This window comes from Prinia subflava, chromosome 1, assembly GCF_021018805.1.
Source record: "Prinia subflava isolate CZ2003 ecotype Zambia chromosome 1, Cam_Psub_1.2, whole genome shotgun sequence".
NCBI lineage: Eukaryota > Metazoa > Chordata > Aves > Passeriformes > Cisticolidae > Prinia > Prinia subflava.
In genome coordinates this window covers 163,108-180,914 of record NC_086247.1, presented here as the reverse complement: position 1 = coordinate 180,914, position 17,807 = coordinate 163,108, and the positions used below count along the sequence as shown (strand labels likewise).

The 17,807-nt window shown below is 55.4% G+C and overlaps 1 protein-coding gene across 10 annotated transcripts in view; it reads left to right on the top strand.

Annotated features, from left to right (window-relative positions):
• Window positions 1-15,743, top strand: part of SCRIB (scribble planar cell polarity protein) — a 123,148-nt gene extending 107,405 nt beyond the window's left edge. For 9 of the 10 annotated variants that reach the window (XM_063396567.1, XM_063396655.1, XM_063396483.1 and 6 more), the window contains 4 exons: window positions 5,426-5,565; window positions 5,944-5,981; window positions 8,588-8,639; window positions 13,579-15,743. In XM_063396567.1, the coding sequence (XP_063252637.1) occupies window positions 5,426-5,565; window positions 5,944-5,981; window positions 8,588-8,639; window positions 13,579-13,739 (391 nt within the window). In that variant the 3' untranslated portion in view covers window positions 13,740-15,743. Of the gene's footprint in view, window positions 1-4,567; window positions 4,733-5,425; window positions 5,566-5,943; window positions 5,982-8,587; window positions 8,640-13,578 lie in introns of all 10 variants that reach the window. The other variant, XM_063397072.1, reaches the window with a different exon arrangement.
• The last annotated feature ends 2,064 nt before the right edge of the window (window positions 15,744-17,807 follow it).

The window sequence follows — 17,807 nt, the reverse complement described above, 5'->3', positions numbered from 1 at the left end:
TCTGCCAGCACAGCACAGGGACGGTGAGAGGCTGTGTGGGATCTGTTCAAGCAGTGCAGGGCACTGGTGGCATGGCTGAGCTGTCCCCTTCTGCCAGCACAGCACAGGGGACAGGGGAGGCTGTGTGGAATCTGCAGTGCTCTGGTGGCATTGGCTGAGCTGTCCCCTTCTGCCAGCACAGCACAGGGGACAGGGGAGGGCTCCCAGATTGTCCCAGTGCCTGCAGAGCTGTGGACACGGGGAGCTCACCAGGAGCACAGGCACAGCTCTGTGTGTCACCAGGAGCACAGGCACAGCTCTGTGTGTCACCAGGAACACGGGTACAGCTCTGTGTGTCACCAGGAGCTCAGGCACAGTTCTGTGTGTCACCAGGAGCTCAGGCACAGCTCTGTGTGTCACCAGGAGCACGGGTACAGCTCTGTGTGTCACCAGGAGCACAGGTACAGCTCTGTGCTGTGGTAGATGTGTCACCAGGAGCTCAGGCACAGCTCTGTGTGTCACCAGGAACACAGGTACAGCTCTGTGCTGTGGTGGGTGTGTCACAAAGAGCTCAGGCACAGCTCTGTGTGTCACCAGGAACACGGGTACAGCTCTGTGTGTCACCAGGAGCACAGGCACAGCTCTGTGTGTCACCAGCACAGGCACAGCTCTGTGTGTCACCAGGAACACGGGTACAGCTCTGTGCTGTGGTAGAGGTGTCTCCAGGAGCTCAGGCACAGCTCTGTGTGTCACCAGGAGCTCAGGTACAGCTCTGTGTGTCACCAGGAGCACAGGCACAGCTCTGTGTGTCACCAGCACAGGCACAGCTCTGTGTGTCACCAGGAGCTCAGGTACAGCTCTGTGTGTCACCAGGAGCACAGGCACAGCTCTGTGTGTCACCAGGAGCACGGGCACAGGTCTGTGTGTCACCAGGAGCTCAGGCACAGCTCTGTGTGTCACCAGCACAGGCACAGCTCTGTGTGTCACCAGGAGCTCAGGTACAGCTCTGTGTGTCACTAGGAGCACGGGTACAGCTCTGTGTGTCACCAGGAGCACAGGCACAGCTCTGTGTGTCACCAGTAGCACAGGTACAGCTCTGTGTGTCACCAGGAGCACAGGCACAGCTCTGTGTGTCACCAGGAGCACAGGTACAGCTCTGTGTGTCACCAGGAGCACAGGCACAGCTCTGTGCTGTGGTGGGTGTGTCACCAGGAGCTCAGGCACAGCTCTGTGCTGTGGTGGGTGTGTCACCAGGAGCTCAGGCACAGCTCTGTGCTGTGGTAGATGTGTCACCAGGAGCTCAGGTACAGCTCTGCTGTGGTAGATGTGTCACCAGGAGCTCAGGTACAGCTCTGTGCTGTGGTGGGTGTGTTCCTCCCCTCAGCACACCGTTCCCACCTCACTCATAACCCGGGTGAAGTGGTGCAGCTGAAGCTGCAAGGTCACATCTTGTCCACATTGAAAACTGGAATTTCCCATTTCCAGTGCCCCTGGGCTGGAAATCGTGCTGCAGCCAAGGCATTGGCAGGGTCAGGCCATTCCCATCCTTACCCATGTGAGCTTTTTACACCAGCTATGAAACAGTGACCAGAAATTGTTCTGGAAGAAAGAGAACTTTCTAACACAGAACTTAAGACTTGGAGCTAGTCCAGATGTTCACTGTGTCATAGAATTCTTTCCAAAAATTAGTCAGGCTGCTCCTATTGATGGTTTTTCTTTTCCTGATAGGAGACATTCAAAGGACAGCCTGAACTGTCTCTTTGGGGGTTTGGATGAGGCTTGGAGAGGAACAGGGTTTTAGATAAGACTGGAGGGATCACAGTGAGCAATTCCAGTGTTTGTGCCTGGCATGGATGGTCTGGGGCTGTTGCTCCTGCAGAGGCTCCGAGGATGGAGAGCTGCAAAGCAGATCCTCACTGAGAGCTGAACTGATGCTCTGGGGATTTGAGGAATTGTTCTCTGAGATTGGTTTTCACAGAATCCCAGGATGGTTCGGCTGAGTGGGACCATCAAGACCGTCCAGTCCCACCCCCTCCACTATCCCAGGCTGCTCCAAACCCCTGCAGCCTGTCTCAAACCCATCCAGGCATGGGCACACACAGGCAACCTGTGCCAGGGCCTCACCACCCTCCCAGGGAAGGATTCCTCCCCAAGATCCCCTCTAACCCTGCCCCTGGCAGTGGGAAGCCATTCCCCTTGTCCCATCACTCCAGGTCTTTGTCCAAAGTCTCCCTCCAGCTGTCCTGGAGCCTCTTTAGGGGCTGCCTTGCTCTGCCATTCCTTCCTTATGAGGTTGGAGAGAGCACCAAGCTCTTCATGCTGCGGGTGTTTGGAGAGGGCTGGAATCAATCTGTGTCTCAGGAAAAGCTGCCAGTGTGAAATGGTGCCAAAAGCAGCCATCAGTGTGACACTGCAAGTGTCAGACATCCTGCACAGATTTATTCTTGATCTTCAGACCTCCTGCAGGCCTCCTCTGGAAATCCACTGTGCCTGGAGAGGGGCAGTGCCCAGTCTGCCATCCCTTCCCAGTGAGACAGGCAAGGGTTTCACTCCCCCTCTGTGCCTCCTCTTCCTGGATTCCTCACGTGCTAGGGAAGGGTTTCTGAGATCTGCCAGCTCTGATTCACACCCAGGCATGAATGCATCCCAGGAATGCTGTAATAGAAGCTTTGGTTAGGATGGGTGTCAGAAGGAGACACAGAATGTTGCCCGTGCAGATTTTGGAAGCAGAGTCCGTGCAGGGACCCTGCTGCTGTCCCGGGTGTGCAGCTCCAGTCTCAGCTCTTCCAGGAACTTGGTGCTGCCAGCAGATAAATCTGAAAATGCTGGGAGGGGAGAGGATGCTTTCAGGTGGTGTGCTGATAGGATTGCTCCTGTAGTGGCACTGTTTATCTGCCCACGGGCCAGCTGGGACTTGTCTGGAGTTGCTCAGAGCTCAGCAGAAGTTTCACACGACACTTCAAGAGGGCTGGAGAGTGTGGAGCACCGTGGGTTTGTCCACTGTGGGCAGAAATCATCCCAAACCTTCACTCTCTTTTAAGTGTGTTTCTCCATGGAAAATGAAGCTACCAAAAGAAGAGCCTCCCAAGGAGGGAGTGCCTGTCAAGGAGAAGCTGTCTGGGCTGTCAGATCCAGCCTTTATGGGTGGAAGTTTGGCAGTCCAGGGCTTCAGCTCCACTTTGCCTCCAATGCTGACTCCCAGCTTTTTGTGCAGTTCCTGGAGAAGGGCCTGGCCGATGCTTTGGGCAGGAATCAGTCAGTCACTGCAATGTGCTCCTTTTGTAAGACAAGAGGGACCATTCCCTGCTGCCACAGATCTCCCAGGAGGATCCAGTGGTCTCAGGGTCTCTCCTTCCCAGCTCTGGAACGGGCACAGTGATGTGATCAGGTCCTGTCTCCAGGAACAGGGGAGATTCTGCACTGCCCCACACACAGGGCTCAGCCCCACTAACCCATGTTCTCTCCAAGTGCCACTGGGTTTGTTCCTCCCTTTCTAATCTCCTGTCTTCTGCTTCCTTCCAGTTCTCTGCTCTGTGCTGTCACTCGTGACCCCGTCAGTTTGCTCCTCCTTGGGCTTTCCTTGTTGTCCCTGTCACCAGTGCCCTGCCAGGACGTGTGGTGCCCCTCCCTCCCCACAGCACCCTCCTGCTCTGTGGGGACACACAGAGACCACGTTACACGTGTGTGCTGGGCGTGCACAGCCCTGGCACAGCCCTGGAGTCACTATCCTGGGATAGTTTGGGCTGAAGGGACCTTGGAGCCCATCTGGCTCCAGCCCCTGCCATGGCAGGGACACTTTCCACTGTCCCAGGCTGCTCCAAGCCCTGTCCAGCCTGGCCTTGGGCACTGCCAGGGATCCAGGGGCAGCCACAGCTGCTCTGGGCACCCTGTGCCAGGGCCTGCCCACCTCACAGGGAAGAATTGTTTATCAGTATTTCATCTTACCCTGCCCTCTGGCATTGGGAAGCCATTCCCTTGTCCCAGCACTCCAGGCCCACGGGGAGGAGGGCGGTTCAGAGGCTCTGGTGCACACCAGGGCCAGGTGCCCTCCTGGACAGATTTCCCCCCTCACCCAGGCTGGTTTGGGGACACACTCCCCCTGTTACCCATGTCCCAGGACAAAACCCGTGTGTCATGTGTTCCCCTTAGCCGAGGGGCATGGGAGATGTGATCAGAGACACAGAGATGCTGAGAGACCCCCACGTGTGCCCACATCCCTCAGGGTGACCCCCACACTCTTTAAGCACCTCACAGCCTTTCCCGTGGGGCTGAAGTTGTTCCTGGTCCCTCCCAGTGCGTGGGGAAGGCAGCCCTGGATGTGGGGGCTCTGAGCTGATGTTCCTGGGCACAATCCTGGACTGCCCCAGGGGCTCCTGCTGCCTCAGCAGGGCTGGGGTGGGCAGGGTCAGATCTGGGACCCAGCGTAGCCAAGGCTGCCCCTGTGTCAGACCCGTGTTTCCCCTCACCAGGGTATGTTCCTGTGTCTGTTTCTTTCTTTTCCTGTTCTTGTCTGCTGCAATGTTCATCACCATCATCTCTTCCTCTTCCTCCTCCTCCTCCTCCTCCTTCTCCTGCTCCTCCTCCTCAGATCCTCAGCTCTTGAAGACAGTATTAAACAGTACGAGCAGGACCTGGCCAGGAGGCTGTACCAGTCCCGGCAGCGGGCTCCTGCTCCCGGGGCCAGGCCAGCTCAGATGTGTGGCCCAGTGCAGAGTCACGCCTCAAGAATGCCTGGGTCAGGAGGCCAATCCAGGTGTGCACAGCCCCCTCCCCACAGCTGCATGCTCCTGTCCTGTCCCCGTGCCCCAGCGGCGCCTCCCGGGGCAGGAGGACGGGGGAGTGGTCCAGAGAACAAGGGGGGTGCTGGGGCTGTCTGATGGGGACAGAGGAACAGACGTCTCTGAGGGCTGGACCCACTTTTTCCACAGCTCTTTCACAGAATCCCGGAGTGGGGTTGGAAAGTTCCCTAGGGATCATCGTGTGCCACCCCCGTGCCTGGGCAGGGACACCTCCCACTAGATCAGGTTGCTCAGGGTCCCGTCCAGCCTAGCCTTTTGTGATCTCCTGATGGCTGAAGAGGGCTAAGGTGCAACACACCAAGCACAAAGGAGAGTAAAGCCCCCGAGGACTGACCCTGCTCGTGTGATCCTTGCAGTTTTGTCCCCAGCTCAGGTCACTGTCCTGTTGTGTGGCACCCTGGGACTGCCCGCAGCCTCTTAGTGTGTCAGTCCATAGCTGTGTGTGTTTGACACATGTGATCACATGCGTGTTTTGGGATGGCAGCCAGCCCAGCTGTCCTCCTGCCTGCCTCAGGGGCCCTGGGGGGCTTTGTCCCACCCGTCTGTGTTCAGCCCACGGGCCCTGGCACTGCCCTGCCGCACACAGATGTCACCTGTCCCCTCACCGGCACTGACAGCTTCTTCTCCCCACCCCATTCCCGAGGCAGGATGAAATCCCTGGAACAGGACGCTCTGAAAGCCCAGATGGTGATTGCCAAGTCCAAGGAGGGGAAGAAGCGCAGCACTCTGGAGCAGCTGGCAGAGTCCCCATCGCCCGCCCCGACGCCGTCCCCGACGCCGCTGGAAGGTACCGAGGGGCTGCTGCTGCCCCCAGGGGAGCAGGCACTGCTCCTGGGGCTCACCCTGCTCAGGAGCAGAGCTCGGGGGGAAATTCCCTCCTTCTGCCTGCCTGGAAGGTCTTGGGGGCATCTCTCAGCACAGGGATGGGCCCCAGCTGAGAACATGTGGCAGCACCTGAGGGGAGGTGGGGGCCCAGGGAACCAGGGTGGAAGCAGAACCAGCATCCTGATTTTCTGCAAAAGCAGTGAGGAGGTGTTTGTTGGGAGAGCAGAAGGCAGGGTCTGCCCTCAGTGTCACTGAAATGCTGCTGAGGAAGGAGCTGGCTGGGGGGGAATGTCACACAGCCAGCCTGTCACTAACTGTGCTCTTCTGTCACCTCCTGCAGATTGCAGCCCCAGGAACGTCACTTCCCCAGGAAGGCTGGTATGAGATCTCCTGTTTGCCTTTTTAACCTTTCCTGAATCCTGGGACTCCCTGGTTCCTTGGCTGTGCCTGGGAGCCGTGGTCCCCACTCAGTCCTTGAGCCAGGCCTGGCTCGTGGTGCAGGAATGGTGAGGGGGGCAGGGATGGAGCTTGGCCAAACTCCTGGCTACAGGCACCCCCCTTTTACTGCAGCTCCCATGTGGCATCTGCGCTCTGTTTCCCTGGTTTATGATGTCATCCTTTCTGTGGTTCTTCACCTCCTTGCTCAGAAAGGTTTCCACCATGGTCAGAAAGGCTTTCCCCAGGTTCAGAGAGCTTTCACCACCCTCAGAGGGCTTTCCCTGGGTTCAGAAGGCCTTTGGGTTTAGAAGGCCCTTGCCTGAGTTTGGAAAGCCTTTCACTTCACTTCAGGGACTTTGGCCCTGTATTTCCTCAACAGCACAAACCAGACCCTCAGCTTAATCAGCATTTTCCTTTTCCTAACCCTGAGTAAACGCCACGGGACACTGATGCACAGAACTGTAAGAATTGGTGAGACAGGGCAGGGAAAGCAGCTGCATGGAGGGGACCCTGTCCTGCCAGGTCACACCATAATGCAGCTCTGGACTGGAATTCTAACTCTGCTCCAGCTATCAGAAATCTTGCCATGAATTCCCCTCCAAAACCAGGTTTCCTGCCTGACTTGGTGTGCATTAGCGTTTCTCTGGAGCTCATGGTGTTTCCTCAGTGACTCCAAAGCCCTGTCCTGGCACCAGGAGAGCTCCAAAAGCAGCGTCCCAGGAGTGCCCCATGTTCCAGGCTCTGTCCAGGCACTCCTGCCTCTCCCTGAGGATGTCCCTCTGCTTCTGCTGTGATCCCTGCTTAGACTGCTCAGCTTGCTGCTGCTCCTCCATCTGTTTCTCTCCCCTCACTCTCTCTTTTCTTTCTTCCCTCCTGCTGTCCCTTCTAGTCAATGTCTGAAAAGAAGTTTGACTACCGGGAATTTGCTGCTATTCCTTCCTCCAAACCTGTTTACGAAATCCAGGTATAAACTGCATGCTGAGCCACCTTTGGCAGGCCAGGACTTGGTTTGGTGGAAGAGCTGAGGCTGAGGGGTTTGGGGAGCCCCTCTGCAGAGGCCTGGCCTGTGCAGGGGCAGTGGCACCAGCCTTGCTGAAAACTGAGGGCTCAGCAGAGTGGAACTAGGAAAGAGGGGGTCAAGGTGATTTTAAAATGAATGGCAAAAGCTTTGCAGATATAAACCATCTGCATTTTCACCAGAATGGCTCCTGAAATATTTTTAAGTGAAAGGTGAGAACTAAAAGGGAAGAAAAAGTTATAGAAGTGATGGCTAGCAAATGCCAAACTGGAGCAATGTGAACTTCCAGCTGGGATGTGTCTGTGTCCTGCCCCAGGAGCAGCAGGGGTGCCTGTTCTCAGGCTGTAGCTCTGCTGTCAGTGGAGTAAACACCTGGTTCTGAGGGTGAATGCCATGGTGAGGTGTTCTCCTTCCTCAAATGGCCTCTTTTGAGCTGCTTTGTCATGGAATGCCAGCTCTGGAGGTGATCCTGACCCCTGGCCCCTGTTCTGGGGGTCACTAGAACCAGTCTAGGGCTGGGAGCTCTGCCTGCCTGGGCCAGTCAGTCACTGATGGCTCTGTGACAGCTGAACCGAGCAGGAACCCTCTGTCTAAATGTTTTAGGTGTTTTTTTAGTTTTGTATACAGACCATGGAGCAGATACAGTGCATGGACAGGCAGCAAGCACAGACACATTGGGCCTCACCCCCTGTGGGGACACAGACCCAGCCCGAGGTCACTCCAGAGACAGGCTGGCTCTGACAGAGCTGCACGGGGAGGATTCTCAGGCAGTTTGACTTTCTTTGGTGTCTGTTCTTCTCTGGCACCTGTCCCCTGTGGTATTGCTCTGCTCTCCTGGAATTCATCCCTCATTTTCTTGGAGTGCCTTGCTTGGGGATGTGCCCCTCTCCAGGTTCTGCTCCAGGCGGTTTGGGGGACGAGCTGCTTGAGCCCCTTGAGCTCCAGAGCACCCCAGTTTCCCCAGCTGCAGCCCTGAGGCTCCACAGAGCTGAGAAGGTGCTTCCAAAGGAGCTGCACCTCCAAATGCTCAGGCAGTGTCTGTGGGCAGGGCAGTAGTTCATAGAATCCTGGGATGGTTTGTGTTGGAAGGGACCTTGAAGCTCATCCCATTCCACCCCCTGCCATGGCAGGGACACCTTCCACCATCCCAGGCTGCTCCCAGCCCTGTCCAGCCTGGCCTTGGCCACTGCCAGGGACACAGGGGCACCCACAGCTGCTCTGGGCACCTGTGCCAGGGCCTCGCCACTCACAGGGGAAGATTTTCTCTCTCATATCCAACACAAATCTCCCCTCTCTCAGCTTAAAGCCTTTTCCTTCACTCTTTACACTGCCTCTGGTGTTACCTCCCCTCCTTCCTGCACGCAGGCCGGGCAGTGGGGGCCTGACTCAGGCACGGGGGTCCCTGCTGGAGTCTCTTGGCAGCGCCTGTGGGGCAGCAGGTTCTCTGTAGGGGCAGGAAGGGGGAGCTGGGGAACTGCTGGGCACAGGTATTAAAGGTGTGAATGATCCCATTTCTGTTCCCTTGCAGTCTCCTGATGCAGCTGATGACCTCAGATACGTCGATGACCGGAGCAACTCAGGTAAGCCCAGGCAGGGGAGTCGTGGCTGTGCTGCTGCCGTGGCTCCAGAGGGTTCCCCTGGGCTTGTGGAACCACCCTGAGGATTTCACCTTCTGCTGCTTGAGGCAGTGTCGTGTTTTGTCTGTTCTAGAATGAAAACTCCGTGCTCACCACGTTCATTTTGGGTAGGATATTTGCATTGTGCCTCAATGGTGACTAATTTCCCCAGTGTGGAGTGTTACGAGCATGCCTGGTGTTCTCCAGTTTTGTGTCCTGGAGCAGAGTGGCAGTGGGACGTGGCAGGGAGGTTTTGGCCTCTGTCACCTGCTGCAGGTGCATGATGTCCATCGTTCAGGGGCTGCCTTGTGCCCCTTTTGCTGGAACAGGGAATCAGGCAGGTAAATTCACCCTGGTGCAGACTCAGAGCAGCTGATGCTCCAGTACACTCACAGATCTGTGGCGTGGCCCTCTCAGTCAGCAGGAATTGGATTCTGCATCTGGATCTGTAGGAACACTCTTGTTGCCTCTGACATTAGGTGCTGGTTGGCTTCTACCCATTTTGCATGTTTCACCCCTTTATTTGGAAAAAAAAAACCAAAAAACCAGTTCCTTTTATCTTGATAAATTCCTCTGAGTACAGGCAGCATCCCAGACAGCTGACCCAGGGCTGAGCTGTTTCCAGAAAGAGGTTCTGCCTGGAACTCAACAGAAACTTACTCTCCTGGCAACAGTATCTGTTCTTCATCCCTCAGAGTCATCCTCTAAGCTCTGGGTTGTTCTCTTGAGGTTGTAGCTGTTCTTCATCCCTCTTCATCCTCTAAGCTCTGGATTATTCTCTTGAGGTTGTAGCTGTTCTTCATCCCTCAGTCATCTCCTGAGGTTGTATCTGTTCTTCATCCCTCTTCATCCTCTAACCTCTGGGTTATTCCCTTGAGGTTGTAGCTGTTCTTCATCCCTCAGAGTCATCCTCTAAGCTCTGGGTTGTTCCCTTGAGGTTGTATCTGTTCTTCATCCCTCTTCATGCTCTAAGCTCTGGGTTGTTCCCTTGAGGTTGTTTGTTCAGTTCAGAGCACAGAACTGAGGTCAGAGAAGGTCTGGGAGGTTCCAGCTGCTGCTCAGGGCACTCAGACCTCACTGGTGCCTGTCACTGTCTGTTGGGCCCTCAAATGGGATGAAAGCCAGAAAGAAAAGAATGTGGTGCTCAGTGAGCAGGTAATCGACCCAAAGTAATGCTTAAATCACCCGTGGCGTGTGTGAGGCACAGAAAAAAGAAGCAGATTTTGTCCCACATCATCTGGACAGGGTGGCAGGTGAGGTGTAAGCTCTCCTGGCATGGGACCAAACCCTCCTGGCTTTCTTGGAGCCCCCCAATCCATCTCACCCTCCCAGGCAGTGCAGCATTGCAGCCAACATCCTCAGAATTGTCCTGGATCATGGAATTACAACAGTTCTTAAACTTTGTGCTAGCAGACCATTATATCAAGAACTCAGAAAATCCAGCTGCAGGAAAGTGTTGGCATCTCACCCCTCCCAGCACACCCTCGTCCTCTTGTCCATGCAGAAACAGTTCCTCCCATTCTCTGGTCTGACTTCATGGTCATCATCTCTTAAATATATTTAAAAACCTTATTGCAGGGTTTCCATGAGGCTGTGGAGTTTCTGAAGTGCAGAGCAGCATTTTTGGGGTGGAACCAAGCAGTGTGTCACCGTGTTATGGTGTAACTTTTCCAGGTCACCTGGGGACCTTTCCTTCCCAATCCTGTCACCCTCAGGCTGCAGAAATCCCCCTGATGAATTTGTGTTGCTCCTGTTGCTGGAAACCTGCACTGGGCTGTGGGAAGCTGCTTTTGTCCCACCTGGGCTGTCTGGTGTTGGCAGCAGCTTCCACAGGAACAGCAGCTGCCTCCTCATCCTGCACCTGCCTAATTGCTGCTGGCTAATGAACTTTGCAGCTCCCACTCTCAGAGGAACCAAAGGTGTTCTCTTGCCCTCTTGTGGCTCTAACTGATCCCTGTCCAGCCCTTTTAGCCACATCACTACTCCAAAGACTTGCATCCATCCTTTTCTTCTCCAGACCTGCATTTCACAGGTTCTTTCCCACCAAAATGCCAGCGTTTCACAGAACTGGAGTCTCTGGATTCATAGCAGTGGCAGTGGCTGTGCTTTCCTCCAGGATTTCCTTCCTGTTTCCTCTCAGGATGGGAGGCTTGTCCTGGTTCAGGACACACCAGGGTCCCGTTTGCCTAGAAATTGGTTCTTAGGGAAAGACCATAAGAAACGGGGAAAATGAGCTTGTAGAGATGAATTTTCTCAATTTTCTGGGCTCACCTATTGTGTAGGCATGTCTTGAACGAGGTGTTGTATCTGCATCAGCAATGAAATGAGCCTCTGTAAAACTGTCCAGATTTTTTTAATCTTCCATGGAGTGTTGTGATATCACGTTTCACAATTTTATTTACTTTAATTGTTTCTTGATGACTCTCTTGTGTCTTCTGGGATGCAGTGAGTGACTGTGTCTCACTTGCTCTGTCTGTGCCAGTCCAGCAGTTCCCTTCTTTCCAGGCTGGCAAATCCTGGTTCCTCTTGGTGGGAATAATGCCCACACTCATCTGGACCTTTTTTATTTCATAGGGGTAGAGAGGGACCAGGACTGCCTGCAGTTTGTGCAGGAGGGGAGGAATTCTGAATTGTGTTCTCCCATCTTTTCCAATACCTAAACCTCAAAGTGAGATGGCATTGCTGGGAAGTTGCCAGTGTACACAGAAATAAATCCCTGCCAGTGCCTATAGAACCATCATCTCATTCAAGGATGGTGCATTTCTTTTATGCAGTCAGGATTCTATTCCTTCTATTGAGCTTTATCCAGTGGTGTAAAAATGAGTCAGCACAGGGTTCTGGCTGATCTGGGGTGTGATGGGAGCCACTGGGACTGCAGGAAAGGACACAAAAGAAGAAATGCACACAGCAGTTCCTTCCAGGATTGCTCCAGGCTGCAGCCACCAGTGGGTTTGCACTTTCCAAGACAGAGCTTTGATTTCAGAGTTCTTCCTTTCTTGAATCTATTCATATCTGCAGTAAATTGCCCCTTCCACGTCATTTTACCCCTCAGCTGTGTGGAACATGATGCACTTTGTTGTAACTGAGCTTCATTTGACTCCCTGATACAGCTTGGCAGCATCAGCAGCCTCTCCTGCTGCAGCCTTCATCACTCCTCCTCCTCCTCAGCTGCACGATGCTGACCCAGGTTTGAGTCCTGGCTGCTGGCTCCTGTGGCAGCCCCTTCCTGCCCTTGTCCTGTGGTGTAAATTACTTTTTCACCCAGCAAAGCTGCCCCCTTGTTTTCAGTAGAGCTTTTCCCAGGGTACAATCCAAATCCAGATGTTTTTGAAGCTTCGTGTGCTGTGTGGGGGTCACTAAACCTGCATGTTTGGGGCTCCTTTGGCCTAAGAGGGGTAAAAGAACTGACTCCTCTCTGAGCCAGGGATTTCCTCCCCCACCCAGGCTGAGTTTTTATCTTCCTGTGCCCCTATATTGCTTTTATACCTGTGTGCCTTGCCTGAGGATCAGTCACCTGCCCCCAAACCCCAGCGTGCTCTGGAGGGCTGGGAGTGTTCAGCCTGCAGGAGAGAAGGCTCTGGGGAGCCTGAAGGGGCTGCAAAGCTGGAGAGGGGCTTTTTCCATGGGGCTGGAGTGACAGGAGAGGGGGAATGGCTTCCACTGCCAGAGGGCTGCGTCTGGAGCAGGGGGACACAGGGCACAGCCCAGCAGGCTGAGCCTTTCCACTGACAGATCTTCATGGATTTCTCTATTTGAGGTTCTCTGCAGCATCCAAAGGCTTTAGAGAGGTTTCCCAGGAGCCCATTTGCACTGGAAGCTCACGGATTGCCTGTGCCCTCCTGGGCTGTCCTTCCAGCAGACACTGGGGTGGCTGAATTCCCCAGGCCCCTGCCCCAAGGCCCAAGGCTTGTGAACGTGAGGCTGCTCCCATCTGTCTCTGGAGATCTCATCCCCTCAATGCTCCTGCTCAGGAGTGTCACTGTCCCTGCAGTCCTGACTGGGAGCTCTGCCAGCTCCTCAGGCCTCTCAGGGGCAGCTCCCTGCCTCCAGCTGGGCACAGAGGGCGGCTCTCACCTCACTGCTCCTGTCCTTCCCTAAGGGTCGGGATCCTCCCATTCCAGCACCTCAGGCACAGGAGCTGTCCCACCGTGCCCAAAAGTTTAAAGCCCTCCTGACCAGCTGGGCCAGTGACCAAAGCTGCTCCTCCCTGGCAGAGGGACCCCTCAGCCCCCTGCAGACCCGAGGCAGGGTGATCCATCCATTTTAGGACACTGGATTTTTCACACAGCTTGGCACTTCCAGGCGTGTTCAATGAACGATGGGTGTTACAGGCAGGTGTCTTCTCACACGTGGCACTTCCTTCCCAGGATCCAGAGTGGTCCCTGCAGGTCACCAGGAGGTTCTGGGCACAGGGTTTCTGTGAGTGACTGAGACCAGTGCTGTCCCAAATCTGGGAATTCTGTCCCAGTGCCTGGGAATACCCTGGAACACTCCCTGAAAGTGTTCAAGGCCAGGTTGGCCAGGGCTTGGAGCAACCTGATCTAGCAGAAGGTGTCCCTGCCTGTGTCGGGGGTGGAATGAGAAGAGCTTTAAGGTTCTTTTCCTGCACACACCATTCTGTCATCCTGTGGTAGCCTTAACATCTGCACTGACTGTGCCACCTGTGTGCTGCCAGAATCACAGAAGGGTTTGGCTGCGCAGGGACTTTACAGACCCCCAGTCCTCCCCCTGCCCTGAGCAGGGACCCCTTCCATCAGAGCAGGTTGCTGCAAGCCACAGCTCCTCTGGGCAGCCTGTGCTAGGGCCTCGCCATCTCCACAGGGAAGGATTTCTTCTCAGCATCTGACCTAACTCCTCAACCCAGTGCTTTGTCTCCAGAGCTGAACGTGTCCTGTCGTTGCAGTTCCCCGGGAGCAGGATGGGCAGCCAGAGGAAGAGGACGCCCTGGGAACACGGGACCCCTCAGCACCAGCCCCCTCAGCCCTGGAGGACATGGCCCTGTACAGCAGCAAGCGCAAGCTCCGGCACAGCCGGCGCAGCCTGGAGACCGCTGTCCCCACATAGGTGACCTGGCACACCTGGGCATGGACTGGCCTGGCACAGCCCTCCCGAGCTTCCTGTGCTCCAGGGACAGCACCAGGCTGCAGACTCTGGGTGGGACCTGAGCTTCCCGTGAGCTCTGAGGCCGACTGACTCCTCTGAGGCCGTGAACCGCCCTCGTTTCTCATCCAGCGGCGCACTGGGGCACATCCCAAAACTGGGACAACACTGGACTGACTGCTGGCAGGTGGAGAGGAAGTGTGGCCAGGACAGTGGGCAGCTTGTTAGCCTGTAAATATTGTGTGTGGGGAAGGGTAGGACAGGGAGAATGTAGGAGTGTGACAGTGTGTTGGGCTCCAGCTGTTACTGCCTCAACTTGGGTTTTGTAGTGGTTAAAAGGAGCTTCTCCTCTGGTGGGAATCAGGAGGAAGGTCCAGCCTGCCTTTACTCCTATTTAATTTCCAGTCTTTTGCCAAAAAGCATCTCCTCCCACCTCCTGCACTGTGTCACCTCACTTCCCTTTGGGAGTGTTTGGGAACGGGAAGCTTGGAGGCAAAAAGAAGAAAACAAAAGGAAAAAACCCACCAGAATTCCAGCAAAGTGCCTCCCTCTACTACTGACACTCTGTGCTCAAGGGAAACAGAGCCAGCTCTCTGCCACCTGCCTCTGCCCTGGTGGGACACGCTCCTGCTGGGCCTTTGCACTGTCCTGGGACGGGTCCCTCACAGGGTGGCCACGTCCCCTTTGTCACACACGGGGTGAGCTGTCCCACGAGCACACGAGGGGAGGAGTTGTGTCTCCTGTGGAACTGGGGCTGTGTCTCCTGTGGAACTGGGGCTGGACTGGTCCCTGGGGCAGGAGTGGCACGGAGCCAGCAGCCACGGCAGGGTGCAGGGGGTGTGTGACAGCAGTGGGGGCAGGACAGCGGGGGTAGGACACGGTGGCAGAGGTGGGAGGTGTGACAGCAGGAACCTTAGGTGGGTAGAGTTCAGCAGTGGGGATGGGTAGAACGTGGCTGGGTCAGGGTGGGAGTTCGAGGATCTCACACGTGGGAGGTGCTGGTGGGGAGCCCACGGTGCCCACGCTGGTGTGGGGTGAGCGGGACACCCCGGGGTGCCCGGCAGGGAGCACCAGGAGCACACAGAGCTGGGTGGGGCTGGCCTGTGCCTTGCAATAACTACACAGTTCCACTTTGCCAGCCCCTTTCCACAGAGGACAGGGAAAAGGCACGTTTGTCCACGCAAGAGGGAAAAAGGAAAATGAGAAATGAGTGGGGGTGTTGGGTCCTGGTTTCCACACGTGGAACAAGGGCTGTGAGCAGGTTCCTATCGTGTGAGCTCTGCCGATGTGGAGGTCACAGCTGCTGCTCCCGACTCTGCCATCAGCCTCTGCTGCCACTGGGGAGAGGAAACAATCCTTTTCTGGTTTTTTCACTGCCTCTCGCCCTGAGGAAGGTCCGAGCTCGGCACAGTCCCGTTCCCTGTCCATTGGTGCTCTCTGACTCCCCAGTAAGACCAGGGTTGGACCTTGAGCCTCACCGAGGCTGGGCAGTGACAGGCACATCTGCTTGTACATTTGCTGAAGGAAAGAGCTGGATGCAGTTTTCTGGGTGCAGTTTTTTAGTTGAACCTCTCCTTTCATGCCAAAATCCAGCGGATCATTTTAACTGACTCTGTATGTTTTGATTTTACAGACTTGTGAAGGGGGAACTCTGATAATCTCACACTGCAGCTGCAGCTGCTTCCATCATCAGCAATTTGAGGTTTTCCTTTTTAAATCTAATTTTAGCATTTGCTTTTTAACAACAGCAGTTTGGGAAACAATCCTGGCTGGGTTTTGGTGACTAACTTGTGATTCTTCTCTCCTTTCCCTGTGCGGTACCTGGTGCCAGGCTCTGGATTCTCTCCCATTCTCTCCCAAGAGACTCTGAGGGAAAATTAGCTCATCAAGACTGTAACTAGTGAAATTTGTACAACCAAAGAAATCTATTTTGTGGTTCAAGGATAATAAAGTTTACTTTACATTTTAGAGCCTTTAGTCGCAGTGGTTTGCTGTGTGTGAGGTCTGCAATTTCAGTATCAACACTTTGCTGGTGGTTGTTACTCACTGCCTGTACCAGCAAAGATGCTCCTCGTGTTCCTGCTTTTGGAGGAGAAATTAATGCACACCCAAATTACTGCCAGCTGTGAGAGTAGCAATATTCAGGGACGGGGAAAAAAACCAATACGAAACACAGTGATACCAGCAAGATCTTCAGTCTCTTGGCTTACTTGGCTGTGTTTAAAAAAAACAAAACAAACAAAACCCCCCCCCAACACTATTTTGTTTAAAGTTTTTTTAAACAGTTTGACTGGTAAAAACCAACTGCATTTCCTGTAGCTCAGTCAGGATTTCTTGAGTCTGGTTCAGTGGATGGGCACCGAAAGGGAGTCTCAGGAGAGGGTGGATTTCCTTTTCCTGGAGCCAGGGTGGTGCCAGACCTCAGCCTCATTCTCCCACCTGAGACAGGTCCAGCTGCAAAGGGGCCTTGGCTCTGCCTGGTGCACGTCAGGAACAGCCTGGGAACAGCGTGAGGGTTCAGGAGTCTGAACTGCCAGCCTCACACAGGCTCTGTCCACAGCCACATTTAAAGCACCTCTTCTCTCCCCACTTGGTTTCCTTGGGCCAGGTTTACCACCAGGTTTCTCAGTGTGTATAATTTGCCCACTGCAACTGAACCCTGATTAGTAATGGGAAGTAGTTACCCCTTCAGACAAAAGTAAACACAGAAACGTCATCAATGGATATTGTTTGTTTAGGGATTATTCATGTAGGATTGGAACTAGATGGTTTTGAAGACCTCTTCCAACACCAACCATGCTATGATTCTGTGATTTTTATATAAATAGGAACAGAAGTAACCCAGCTCAATATACAGGGAGAATGCAAAGATCTCCAAGGCACAGGCAAAGGCCAGAGCACAGCTGGCTGGGTTGAAAGGTTTGCAAGAAACACTTTTGCAGCTGACTGCCAAGTGCAGCAGCAGCGATTCACAGACGTGCTCTGGGAGATGGAGGGGTGGAAATGTGGAGACAACCTCCAGGTGTGAACCTGCACAGCCACCCCCTCTGACCCTGCTAAAGGCAGATTTTCTTGGATTCAGGGGTCAATCCTGCCTGGTATTGGTGTGCAGGGTGAAGGATGGCGTTGTTCCTTCCCTGCATTTCCCTCCATGGATAACAGCAGGCAGGTGTCTGGAGTACTGCAGGACTCTCTTCGAGAAGTCTGCTGAGAGAGGAGGGGATATCATGGAACCTGCAAACCACAACAAATTTACGAAATTTACCAGCTCTGAGAAACCCTGGATCAGCTGCAATAACCAGAGGCTGGAGAATGCTGTTTCCAGGGGCCACCAGCCGCTTCTGGAGACAAACAGCCGCAGGAGACGAAGCCGTGGGTTTAACTCTGTCACTTCTGCTGACAGAGTTTGCGTGGTTTCCATTCTGTGCTTGCAGTCACCACTGGTGACACACGGAGCACCGAGAGCCAAAGCCGGAGCACCGCAGGGCCTCCCGTGCCGCAGCCACCGCCGCCGCCACACGGGTCTGCTTTGCCCATCTGTGGGCCCGGGGCAAAGCCCCTCGCTGGCTGCAGGTCCCGGTGTCCCGGTGCATCGGTGTGTCAGCCGGGCCGGGGATGAGTCAGGAACAGCCGCAGCCCCCTGGAAGGAGAGGAGGGACCCGGCGGGGCCGGAGGGCTGAGCGGGCACCGGCAGCGTGCGGCTGAACAGCAACCCGCGTGTCCGGCACCGGGACCCCGGCCCGGGACACGCAGGATCGGCGCGGATGCGCCGGGCCGGGAGCGGGACCCGGAGCGGCGGCACCGCCGGGACCGCCCGGGCCGGGCCCCGGAGCGGCGGCACCGCCGGGACCGCCCGGGCCGGGAGCGGGACCTGGAGCGGCGGCACCGCCGGGACCGCCCGGGCCGGGAGCGGGCCCCGGAGCGGCGGCACCGCCGGGATTGCCCGGGCCGGGAGCGGGACCCGGAGCGGCGGCACCGCCGGGATTGCCCGGGCCGGGACCCGGAGCGGCGGCACTGCCGGGACCGCCCGGG